This window comes from Staurois parvus, unplaced genomic scaffold (genome assembly GCF_062004578.1).
Source record: "Staurois parvus isolate SC_StPar_1 unplaced genomic scaffold, SC_StPar_1.0 ptg000344l, whole genome shotgun sequence".
Classification (NCBI taxonomy): domain Eukaryota; kingdom Metazoa; phylum Chordata; class Amphibia; order Anura; family Ranidae; genus Staurois; species Staurois parvus.
Genome location: NW_028318140.1, coordinates 2456957 through 2469491, shown reverse-complemented (window position 1 = coordinate 2469491; position 12535 = coordinate 2456957). Strand labels below are relative to the sequence as shown.

At 38.3% G+C, this 12535-nt stretch overlaps 1 protein-coding gene across 1 annotated transcript in view; it reads left to right on the top strand.

Moving 5' to 3' along the window:
• Positions 1-9166, top strand: part of NDNF (neuron derived neurotrophic factor) — a 57047-nt gene extending 47881 nt beyond the window's left edge. Inside the window, exons 3-4 of the mRNA XM_089684315.1 lie at positions 156-280; positions 5272-9166. Coding sequence (XP_089540441.1) covers positions 156-280; positions 5272-6671 — 1525 coding nt within the window. The 3' untranslated portion in view covers positions 6672-9166. The remainder of the gene's footprint in view (positions 1-155; positions 281-5271) is intronic.
• Positions 9167-12535: the final 3369 nt, after the last annotated feature.

The window sequence follows — 12535 nt, the reverse complement described above, 5'->3', positions numbered from 1 at the left end:
GTGTTCTTCTTGAAATTGTGGACATGACCCTCTCATAAACTTAGGCTACAATTTTAAGAGCGTGTATTTTAGTTTAACCCCAGGAACTTTATTTTGTGAGTTCTGCATTGTAAATATTGTGATTAACACATCAAATGTTAATATTTCCGTTCCAGGTACTTCTTTGTAGTAGAAGAAGATAATACACCTCTGTCTGTTATTGTTACACCCTGTGATGCCCCTCTGGAATGGAAACTGACTTTACAGGAACTTCCTGAGGAAGCCAGTGGGGAAGGATCAGGTAATAATGTAGTCCTATATATTGAACCATATTCTATATTTTATGCAATGTATAAAGATGACAGAAGCCTGGCCCTTTTGAAAGTTAAGTCTATTGTTAATGACCACTACTAGTAGGGTTAATCTAAAGTACCAGTTGTACTATAATAATTGATATATATTAGGATCTGCCGATTGGGATTTTTTTTATATTGGTTTATAAATACACTTTAAATCATTATTAGTTTACTTATTAGTTTACTTTATTGTCTGGGTTTCAACTGACAGAGAGGAGTCACCTACACCTTACAACGTCTCGTCATTTAATGAGGGGCAGGTTGGTGGTACCTCCTGAAGAAAGGTGAATTTATTCTGATGCTTCCTGGATATTTTACATATGAATTATATCTGCATCAGTACGATTTTCTGTGCTTAAAAGTTCTTCTAATTTGACAGTTCCATAACAGTGGTCACTTACTGGTGAATAAATTAAATAATTTCTTAAAGACAAAGATTGTGATGCTAAGCAATTTAGGGTCCATTACACAAAACGTGGTGCCAAAGTATGCTATAGATTCACTCCTGGTAACCATATAGCGGAAGTATTTAGAAAATAGGTTATGGGAGCACATTTGTGTGTCCTGAAATTATATCATACCGTCTGCAAATTTTATAGACTCTTACTTGAATTGCAGTTGCACTTTCTTGTGCAAACTTCAATTTGCCCCTTCTTGTTATGGGGTAAAAAAAGCTGAAAAAATATTTTTTTTTACTGCAGGTGAAACTAAGCCAGAAATAAGCTGTCCAGCATTCACACAAACTCCTTGATTTGACCTGCATAACAATGTAGATATCTTGCTGGAGTGGAAAGCACTGAAAAACTATGGTGCTTTACAAAATTAGGAGGAGAATTAGATGTTAAAACTGGGAAGGAGAGATAGAATAAAGTGTCAGGCTAGAAACAGAAGGGTATCTGACAATGCTGTTGTATCATTCTTAACCAATTGATCTTCGGAAGATTAAACTCCCCCCCCCCCCCCCCCCCTCATGACCAGACCATTTTTTGCTTTTTGCCACTGCATTATTTAACTGGCAATTGCACAGTCATGCAATGCTGTACACAATTGAAATTTATTTTTTTTTTTCACACAAATAGAGCTTTCTTTTGGTGGTAATTGGTCACCACTGGCTTTTTTTTTATTTTTTACACTATAAATGAAAAAAGATCAAAAATTAACAAAAAATAACAATATTGTTTACTTTCTGCCATAAAACATATACAATGAAAAAGTACTCCTAGACTAAAAGTACTCGTAGACATTTCTACATAATTTGTTTTAAACCTTTTAAAACATTATATTATGAGGGACATCCTAAGCCATCTAGTCAGGCAGTCTCCTGCACTACAAAGTGGTTGACAGAGCCTAAATGTTTGGTAATCAGCATGAACAGCTTTATGCTTTTTCACTTCACTTCACTTACCATATTTCTGTTCTGAAATGTTTATTTTAAACAGTTGTAACCTCTTTTTTGATTTGAAAAAGAACAAGGTTTGTATTATGCCAAATGGCTAACTAGTCACTAAACACTTAATGATACATTTAATTCATATTTTTTCCTTTTTTTTATACACTCAAAATCAGCAGTAAGCTGTCCAGTACAAACTACTTTTTTAATTATTCACAACATTCTAAGTTACTTGAGACCAAGCAACATGATATGGTAGAGTTGACCCCCTAAAGTGCATAGTTTGGGTTTACATGATATAAATAGCCACATTACAGTTTATAAAAAAAAAACATGGTATAATAAGGTTGATAAACTCTATCAACCTTATTATGCCATGCTTTTATTTTTTCAATAAAGTTACTTGTGGTTTGCCTTATACACTATTCACTTTGGAGACGATTTTAACTGACGTTTACCTTCTGGTTAAGTGTGTTCAAGTAGACATTTATTTGCTGAAAAAGAAGCCTTGTATACACAGGATGCTATCCAGGGGACTAGAGGACAAAAGTGCTCCAGGCCACTCCATGTTTTAACAGATGAGGGTCAGCACTGAGAGAAGGGAATGTGTTTTCTTTTTGTTGCAGTTAGTGAAATCAGCTGTGCATTGTGTTGTTGTAAATATCACCCCTATGGCTATGGGGTGACTTGACTGGTCCCACTGGAGTGCAATAGAAACATTTAGCAGGTTTTTAATTAGGAGTTTAGGAATCTGGTATTATCTTGCAGGGGAAATTATATCTCCCCATCATACAACACAGTGTTTGCACATGTATGCTGTATGTGTTAGCAATAAACTTTGGCCATATGGCTAGCAACAGGTCTCAAATATTGGTGTCAGCTTAACCCCTTGGCGCCGGTGCCTCTCGGCCGTTTAAGGGTTTCAGAAGCCGGGAGGCGGGGCGGGGTTTTAGGGTCATGTGACTGCTGTGATTTGCTGTCACGGCGATCACATGATCGGGAAAGGTCCTAATCGCAAGAGGAGATCGGGACCTTTCTGTGAGTACCAGACATGTGTGCTGGGAGCGCGCACGCGCTCTCTGCACCTTTTTTTTTTTTTTTAATTGCACGCAAATTTGAGGCCGCCCGGCTTCAAGGCCCAGACGCTGGGAGGCTGCACATTTGCATGCGGCCGGTGCCAAGAGGTTAAACAGAGTACACCATTAAAATATACACTTAAGTTATAACCATTTTCACAATTTTATAAGTTAGACAGTGTAAAGAATATGAAAGTGAGAACCAGCTTTTATATACCAATATTTTTATTAAAAGATTGCAGAAGTACAAATAGAACAATCAAACCAACAGCTTTGCACACAAAAAGAACAATGGAACAGGAAGTCAGGTGTCTAGTCAAAGAGAAGCCCAGAAATACCTGTGTACATAAACAATCAGGCAAGTGCTATAGGCTCAGATATAAATCTTATAAATATTAAGAACGCTAATAATCAACAGCAGGTAAAAGCTTTTAAACAATATTAGTAGTACACTTCTATGTGTCAGACTGTGTAGGCAGGCAGGAGTAGTTGGATGTATGCTTTCCACGCCTTCCTGCAGACTAAGACAGCATTTCAGGTGTAAGCTCTGCCCCTTCATTAATGTAGCCATTACTACTCCTTTTTAGAAATATTTTTTAATGCACCTGTCACCTGTCCACACTAGAGGGTGTTTAGTTCTGTTAAGCCAGTTGCATTCAAGATAGATAATAGAGCTTGACTCAGGGCAAAAAAATGTTTGCCCATGCAGTGCGGGCTGTGCCCACAATGCACATGTCAACTGCTCTATTCATCTAGGGGTGAGAAAAAGCTTATACTCACCCGATCCTTTGTTCCACCATAAAACAGCTCTCTCCCACGGTCCAATGGTGGACTGATCCTGGCCTATGGAACCTGCTCTGGGCTTGATTATATCAGGAACAGTCCACCACACAAGACCTCTTGACTGCAGGGGGTGGGGACACAGGAGCCACAGGGACCGATCTTGTGCTGGGAGGATCAGATGATTAGGTAAGTATATCTTATTTCTCCACTCCCCTAGACAACACCAAGCAGTTGACCCATGCAGTGAAGGCACAGACCCACCGCTTGGGAAAAAAAAAATTTTTGCCCAGAGATGGGCTTTAAACTATAAGAGCAGCTTATCACTGATCTGCTGTGCAGTGTACCCCCTAAAGTTCAGCTAACCTGCAAAAAAACACAGCACTGCAGCCAAAGAACAATGGATCAGTGTGAAGGCACCCTAAGATACATACAGGGAGCCCAGTATAGCTTTACAAATAGCTCTATTTTCATCCAGACAAAACTGTAATGCATCAGACCATCGCATTCCCTTTTGTCTATATCCTTGTGATCCTGGAACTCAGCAGCTCATGGTGCTGGAACACTCACCTAATTCTCCTTCCTGCCTCTCACACAGAGGAGGCTTGTTTTTAAAAAAAACTTGCTAGTACTAAAAAGATTTTCTAAATTACCAAACCTGCCTAGAAAATTTTAATGCGATTGTCAACGTAGGAAGCCGAGAGAAAAGGTTACACAGCAACAACTTCTGGAAGTAAAATAACTGTAAATAGTGAAGCGCTATAAATCAAAGCCTATCTATTAAATAAAGATAAATATAATATATTACTAGCCGTGCACACACATTAGTGCTCAGTGACAGATTATTGCAAACAAATAAATATCTCATTCCACAAGTATAAGTGAAACATGACCTTGAATAAGTGACAAAATACAAATAAATGTGAAGTGATTCTTTAAGAAGAAAAAATTCCAATGTTATTTATCAATATCTCTAAATATCTCTACTGTCATTTCTAGCACCTACCACAATTCCCTCTTGTAACTTCTGGAAGTACACTCCTACTGCTGCCTCTGATTCTGTATAGTGGTTTGTGTACTTTAATATTTTACATGGTGGCTATGTTCCTGGATAGCTGGCTTGATGCTTTTAAGTATCTGGAATTGCTCTTTAAAGGAGCTGCTCCCAATATACTTGCACACCACTGTATCGCTTCTGCTTAAATTTGTAAATCATGACCTCCCTTTGTAAATTGCAGACTAACTGCCACAAAAAAGCTCTATAATATCAAAACAACAGCAACTGATTTTTAGAGGTTTTTTTTTCAATATAACAGTTTGTTAAATTTAACATATATAGCAACATATTTTGTCTGCCAAGTTAATGTGGAGCCAGCTGTACTGAGTTCTCATTTTAACAGGAGTATCTGAAATTTTAGAATAAATGCTTCTTCTCTATTAATTCTTTTGACATTGCCTCACTTTTAGTGACACCCATATATATCTATTAGTACGTTTTGTACATTTTTTTTTTCTATTTGCGTAACATGCGTTCTTGTTTTTGTTTCCACTGCTGATTCCCACATCTAAGCAGATGTTGAGCTCAAATGGTCTGATAATTAAGCAAGGTCAGGTACTCAAAGTGCAGACTTGCATTTCTGCTGTAATAACACACATGTTGATGTATTTTTTTTAATGTTGGATTTTGCAGGTGAGCCTGAACCTTTGGAGCAGCAAAAACAACAGATTATGAATGAAGAGGGCACCGAGCTGTTTTCATATAAAGGGAATGATGTGGAGTACTTTGTGTCTACAAGCTCTCCTTCTGGTTTGTACCAGCTGGAATTAATTTCAACAGAAAAGGACACCCATTTTAAAGTTTATGCTACTACAACTCCTGAGTCTGACCAGCCTTACCCAGAGTTACCATATGATCCAAGAGTTGATGTGACATCTCTAGGACGCACAACAGTTACATTAGCATGGAAACCAACTCCTACATCCTCTGTTTTAAAACAACCAATCCAATATTGTGTTGTTATCAACAAGGAACACAATTTTAAAAGCATGTGTGCAGTCGAAGCCAAGATCAATGCAGATGATGCTTTTATGGTAGCTCCTAAGCCTGGTTTAGACTTCAGCCCCTTTGACTTTGCCCACTTTGGATTTTCATCAGAAAATGATGCTGGTAAAGATCGCAATTTCATGTCAAAAACCTTATCCTCTAAAATAGTACGTCAAATAACTGCCAAACCAAAGCCTGACCTTCAAAAGGTATGCATTGGGAACAAAAACATATTTACAGTTTCTGATCTGAAGCCTGACACCCAGTACTACTTTGATGTGTTTGCAATAAACTCAGCCACAAATATGAGCACTGCTTATGTCGGAACATTTGCTCGAACCAAAGAAGAAGCAAAGCAGAAAACAGTAGAGTTGAAGGATGGAAAAGTTACTGATGTGTTCATAAAGAGGAAGGGCACTAAGTTTTTAAGATTTGCTCCAGTCTCTTCCCATCAAAAAGTCACTTTTTCAGTTCACTCTTGCCTGGACACTATTCAAATCCAAGTCAGAAGAGATGGCAAACTTCTTCTGTCACAAAGTGTAGAAGGTGTGCGCCAGTTTCAACTGAGAGGAAAACCAAAGGCTAAATACCTGATCAGGCTAAAGGGAAGCAAAAAGGGTGCCTCTATGCTCAAAATCCTGGCAACATCGAAATTTAACAAGCAGCCTTTCCCTTCACTGCCAGAAGACACAAGAATCAAAGCCTTTGACAAACTGCGCACATGCACTTCTGTTACAATAGCATGGCTGGGAACGCAGGAGAGAAATAAATATTGCGTTTACAAAAAAGAAGTGGATGATGACTACAACGAAGACCAGAAGAAACGAGAACAAAACCAATGTTTGGGGCCTGACATCAGAAAGAAATCAGAGAAAGTTCTCTGCAAATATTTCCACAGTCAAAACCTGCATAAAGCAGTCACCACAGAGACAATCAAAGGACTTGAAGCTGGGAAGTCTTACGTCCTGGATGTCTATGTCATGGGTCACGGAGGCCATTCAGTCAAATATCAAAGCAAACTCGTAAAAACAAGAAAGTTCTGTTAGAGTTCCTGTGAACTTGTATGACAAACATATCCTACAAGGAGCATACTTACTAACTACTTGTGCAGTCAAGCGGTTGTGACTTGTACACAGTACCTGTAACAGTGTAGAAAGGTATCAACTCGTATACTTCTGTTTACATATCAAAGTGGTTGCTTCTAAATGGTAATCCTGCTGCTTCTCCAGAACTGAAAGACGTATATACTTGTTATAGGTCTGAGACCTGATATCAGACACACACGGTAGATGAAGTAACAGTGGTAAAGGATACAAACGTACGAAGGACAACTTTGGTAGTGTCACACAGTGCATGAACTGCCTCTAAATTATTTTACTAAATACATGGCCAAGGCAAGTCCCCTGGTTCCATTCATGCTCGCACAATACAATCTAGAAATGATAGACTATGTGTAAATTATTTTATAAAGTCTTGTCTGAAATGTTTATGTTGTATGTAAACTACAAAATCATTCCTTACCTAATACAGATCAAATACTAAGTATTAACTGGACCTATCTTTATTCTTCTTAATTCTTTGCCTATTGTACATTCCTACTAGACTGGTTTATTTTTTAAATATGTATTGTATGTATAAAGTTGTCAAGCATATATTCCTGTACATAAAAAATTGAAAGTATAAAATTATATATTTCTTTTGCTTACTTGTTGTCTAAAATACTATATCAGAAAGAGTGACTGTTGTCTGTAAACAAGTTGTTAACTTGTTTTTAGTGTTTTATGTGTGCAAAATATATAAAGATATATAAGATATATTATAGTTATATAAAGATATATATAATTACAGTATAAAGTTAAAGGAGATTTGTGTAGCAAGAAAGGGTAGTAAAGTAAGGAACAAACAAAGCATATAAGCCAGCAGACACTCTTTTTGTGAATGACTTTAAAAAGGGCCACCCAGTATTGTGAATCAGCAGCATTAAAGGAAAGATGAAACAGACAATAACTGACAGTACTTTGTAGTTTAATCCACAAGCAAAACGAAAAGTTGCAGCTTTTTCAAGGTGGTGTTAGGATGACAAAATGTTATTAATGGAAGGCATTGTAATACTTTGTAAAGGCAGCATTGAGACAGACTTTTTTTGTCAGTGTTAACGTTTTATCACTCAACAAAAATAATTTCGCCAGATGTTGTGTAAATACAAGGCGAGATGCAGAATGTTGTGGATGCCACATAGTCACAGCACAAATTATAATGCAGGTGAATGATACCTACGGGCTAAACTTCTCAGGGGATTTTAATGTCACGCTACTCAACAATTTAACCTCTTGTCGCCCATCATGTCCTTTGTAACTCTTGGGGTTGATTTACTAAATTAATGGAGCACAATAAGTTAAGGATGTTCACTGAGCTTAGTAAATAAACTGAAGCTCAGTTCCCTTTAAATATGTTACAATTAAAAAAAAAAATCAGTATTTTTGCTTGCACGTGATTGGATGATTGAAGTGGATACAGCTTCTCCATAATCATTCTGCTGCATTTTTTTTATTCAGCAAGTTGATCCATTTATAAAGTCTTCATGAACCTTTATTGATATTTTACCTCTCTTTGTTTTGCTGAAATAAAATTTATAAAGGTGGCAAATTTGAGAAAAAATCGAGTATGACTATTGCGATTTTTTTATCAACCTATAAGAAAGCCACTTCCCTGTTTTTCCAGTTTACCTGTCTGTAGATGGCTGCTTTCTAATTACATGGGAAAATGCTGGGCAATTTCACTAACAATATTAGCAAGGCAAGTCAAGGCACTGCAAACTCAATTCAGTTCACACCGCACTATATAATAGTCCCAATGCCCTGTACATGTGGTGATATCACCATTGGGTGTAACTAAAATATCCCATGTAGTTCAGCCCTGAAGACAATAGAATACAGGGTTTTCTTATATTTGCAAAAGTAAGAGAATATTACAGTGAAAATCCCACCCAACAAGAGATTAGCTCAAATGAGTATTAAGGACATCTTTATACATACATAATAGTTATGGCTTTAAGATGTGTTTTAATTAAGAGTGTGTAAAGGGTAACAATATGCAGTAGCATACAACAACTAGTTTTACCTAGAATTAATGCTTTCATCTAATAGTCAGTTGATTCTCTAGTTACAACACAACTCTTGTTCCCTTTTTTTTTTTTTTTGTTTTTTGTTTTTTTGCTGTATATAAGACTGAAAAGATACAGAATGTCAACATGGCCAGCATAATGACATGGACATGGAGAGATGTTCCTTGCCTTAGAAGCTTGTGGATGTAAGGTCTTAAATCACGTGCTTGTCAGTTTTGCCATCAGATGTGTATTTTTGATTCATGAAGTGATCTTTTTGAGTATTGTTTGTACAGTTGTCATTTTGTTTTAAATAATTTCATATTTTCATTGTTGTCTCTTTCTTTTTGTATTTTCTATTTGTGTACAAATGCGTGATTACCAGGCTGTTTGGCCATTTATATTTTGAATATGTAAAATAAATAATACCATTATTTATGCTGTTTTTATATTTTTTAATTGAATATTGAAGAGAAATATTTATTTGGTATTGAAATAAAAATATAGTACATCCAGAAATTATTCACAGAGCTTAACTTTTGCCACATTTTGTTATGTTACAGCCTTTTTCCAAAATGGATTAAATTCATTTTTTACCTCAACATTCTACAAATAATACCCCATAATGACAACGTGACAGAAGTGTGTTTTAAAATCTTTGCAATTTATTAAAAATAAAAACAAAATAAACCACATGTACATAAGTATTCACAGCCTTTGCTCAATACTTTGTTGAAGCCCCTTTAGCACCAATTACAGCCTCAAGTTGTTTTGAGTATGATGCTACAAGCTTGGCACACCTATTTTTGGGCAATTTCTCCCATTCTTCTTTGTAGTACCTCTCAAGCTCTATCAGGTTGGATGGGGAGCGTCGGTGCTCAGCCATTTTTAGATCTCTCCAGAGATGTTCAATCCGGTTCAAGTCTGAGCCACTCCAGGACATTCACAGAGTTGGCCCATAGCCACTCCTTTGTTATGTGGGCTGTGTGCTTCGGGTCGTTGTCCTGGTGAAAGATGAACCGTCGCCCCAGTCTAAGGTCCAGAGCGCTCTGGAACAGGTTTTCATCAAGGATGTCTCTGTACACTGCTGCATTCATCTTTCCTTCAATCCTGATTAGTCTCCCAGTTCCTGCCACTGAAAAACATCCCCACAGCATGATGCTGCCACCACCATGCTTCACTGTAGGGATGGTATTGGCCATGTGGTGAGCGGTGACTGGTTTCCTCCAGATATGATGCTTGTCATTCAGGCCAAACAGTTAAATTTTTGTTTCATCAGACCAGAGAGTTTTGTTTCTCATGGTCTGAGAGTCCCTCAGGTGCCTTTTGGCAAACTCCAGGCGGGCTGCCATTTGCCTTTTACTGAGGAGTGGCTTCCGTCTGGCCACTCTACCATACAGGCCTGATTGGTGGAGTGCTGTAGAAATGATTGTTCTTCTGGAAGGTTCTCCTCTCTCCACAGAGAAACGCTGGAGCTCTTTCAGAGTGACCATCGGTTGCTTGGTTACATCCCTGGCTAAGGCTCTTCTCCCTCGATCACTCATTTTTGCCGGGCGACCCGTTCTAGGAAGATTCCTGGTGGTTCCAAACTTCTTCCATTTATGGATGATGGAGGCCACTGCACTCATTGGGACCTTCAATGCTGCAGAAATTTTCCTGTACCCTTCCCCAGATCTGTGCCTTGATACAATCCTGTCTCAGAGGTCTACAGACAATTCCTTGGACTTTATGGTTTGGTTTGTGATCTGACATGCACTGTTAACTGTGGGACCTTATATAGACAGGTTTATGCCTTTCCTAATCATGTCCAATCAACTGAATTTACCACAGGTGGACTCCAATCAAGTTGTGGAAACATCTCAAGGATGATCAGTGGGAATACGATGCACCAGAGCTCAATTTTGAGTGTCATGGCAAAGGCTGTGAATACTTATGTACATGTGGGGGGTTTTTTTTGTTTTTTAATTTTAAGAAATTGTAAAGATTTCAAAACGAACTTCTTTTTTTGTAGAATGTTGAGGAAAAATATGAATTTAATCAATTTTGGTATAAGGCTGTAACAACAAAATGTGGCAAAAGTTAAGCGCTGTGAATACTGTCTGGAAGCACTGTATGTAATAACTTAAAGCAGAGTTCCACCAAAACATGGATGCTCCACTTATCTGCCTACTCCCTCCCTCCACTGTGACATTTGGAACCTTTTGGGGGGGAGAGGGGAGCAGGTACCTGGTTTTGACAGGTACCAGCTCCCACTTCTGGCTCATTTCACCACAGTGAACAGTTCCCTGCGGCTCTCTGGGAAACTTAACAGTTCATCCATTCACAAAGTGCACCACACTTTGCACATACACAGTAGGAAACCAGCTGTGAATACGCAGAGCTTCACTGCCAGTTTCCCTTAGTCAAGAAGTCAGCTCCAGCACCCGACAGCCGATTGAAAAATTGGCTTGGGATGAGGATACCGCTGGATGCCTGGACAGGTAAGTGCCCTAATATTAAAAGTCAGTATCTACAGTACCTGTAGCTGCTGATTTTTTTTGGGGGGGGGTGGGGGGGCGGAGCCGAACTCCACTTTAAGTACTGTATATACTTAAGTAAGTATTGCTGTAAGTAATAACAAGTGCTGTAGCTGCTGACTTTTAAAGTCCATGGAGTCTAGTGTTGCCTTAAGTGACTCTCTAGAGTATTTTCCTTTGCTCCTCCCCTGGAAGCTTCAAAAATGTAATGTACGGAGGGGAGCGGTGGTGGAGCTCGGCCAGCACAGACAGTAAGTAGACGCTGCCAGGAGAGAGCTGAAATCGTAGATTGAGTTTTCTCAAGAAAGACCCAGGAATAATACACTCTAAATAAATAATAGGCAGCCCTCCAAACAGCTATCTTTTCAAGTTTCATATATTTATGAAAGGAAACATCATATAAAGACACTAAATTGTAGTACATGGACAAGATCTCCCCACAGCCCCTCTATCTAGGCAAAAGGCAAATTCTTAGCTATAACCATCATGTAAAATACATTTTCATTTGAACATGGAGGAGAGCCAGGCTAAAAGTATTGCAATTAACAAACATCAATACACATGGATAGATCCCAGAAAAAACTTTCAGCTGTCATGGGGTTACTCAGAATCTGGTGGAGGTGGGAATCACAACATTCTGGAGTAAAACCCCTTTCTCAAGTGAGAGCCACCTGTCTACATTAGGCACCCAAACCATTTAAAGCAGAATTTTACCCTAGCAACTTGATAAAAATTAATAATTATGCAACCAAAATTAATGCTGTAAATTGCCTCCAGCATTGCTCCTGTTTCTTCTTGCTGGAGGCTGCCATTTTGTTGAAGCCCAGAGTGCAGAGCATGGGTGCTACAGAGTATTACTGGATTTTAAACAGTATAGGCACCTATTAATGTTTTACATAGCTATACCTGCAAAATGGGCCAGCTTGAAATGATCTACTAGGACTTAATTTCCTGACTAAAGATTCACTTGAACAGCTTCCCACCTGGCCACTATACATTAATGGCTGGGTGGGACAAGCACCAATCAGGGTACCAAGTTGTGGTGCACCACCTTGGTACTATATGATAAAAACGAGTAACTCTGGCGCACAGGAGTAAAGTAGTGTAAGGGTGATAAGGATAAAAATTATAAAATTTATAAAGTAAAAGATGATAATGGCAATATTGGCATACAAGTACTTAAAACAGAGTATGTAAATGCATTGGTGTACAATAAGTCCTTATAAGTGTCTTTCAGGCAATTTGCCTGGAATCTTTTTAGCACAAAAAGATGGCAGCCATCCTCGGTGCA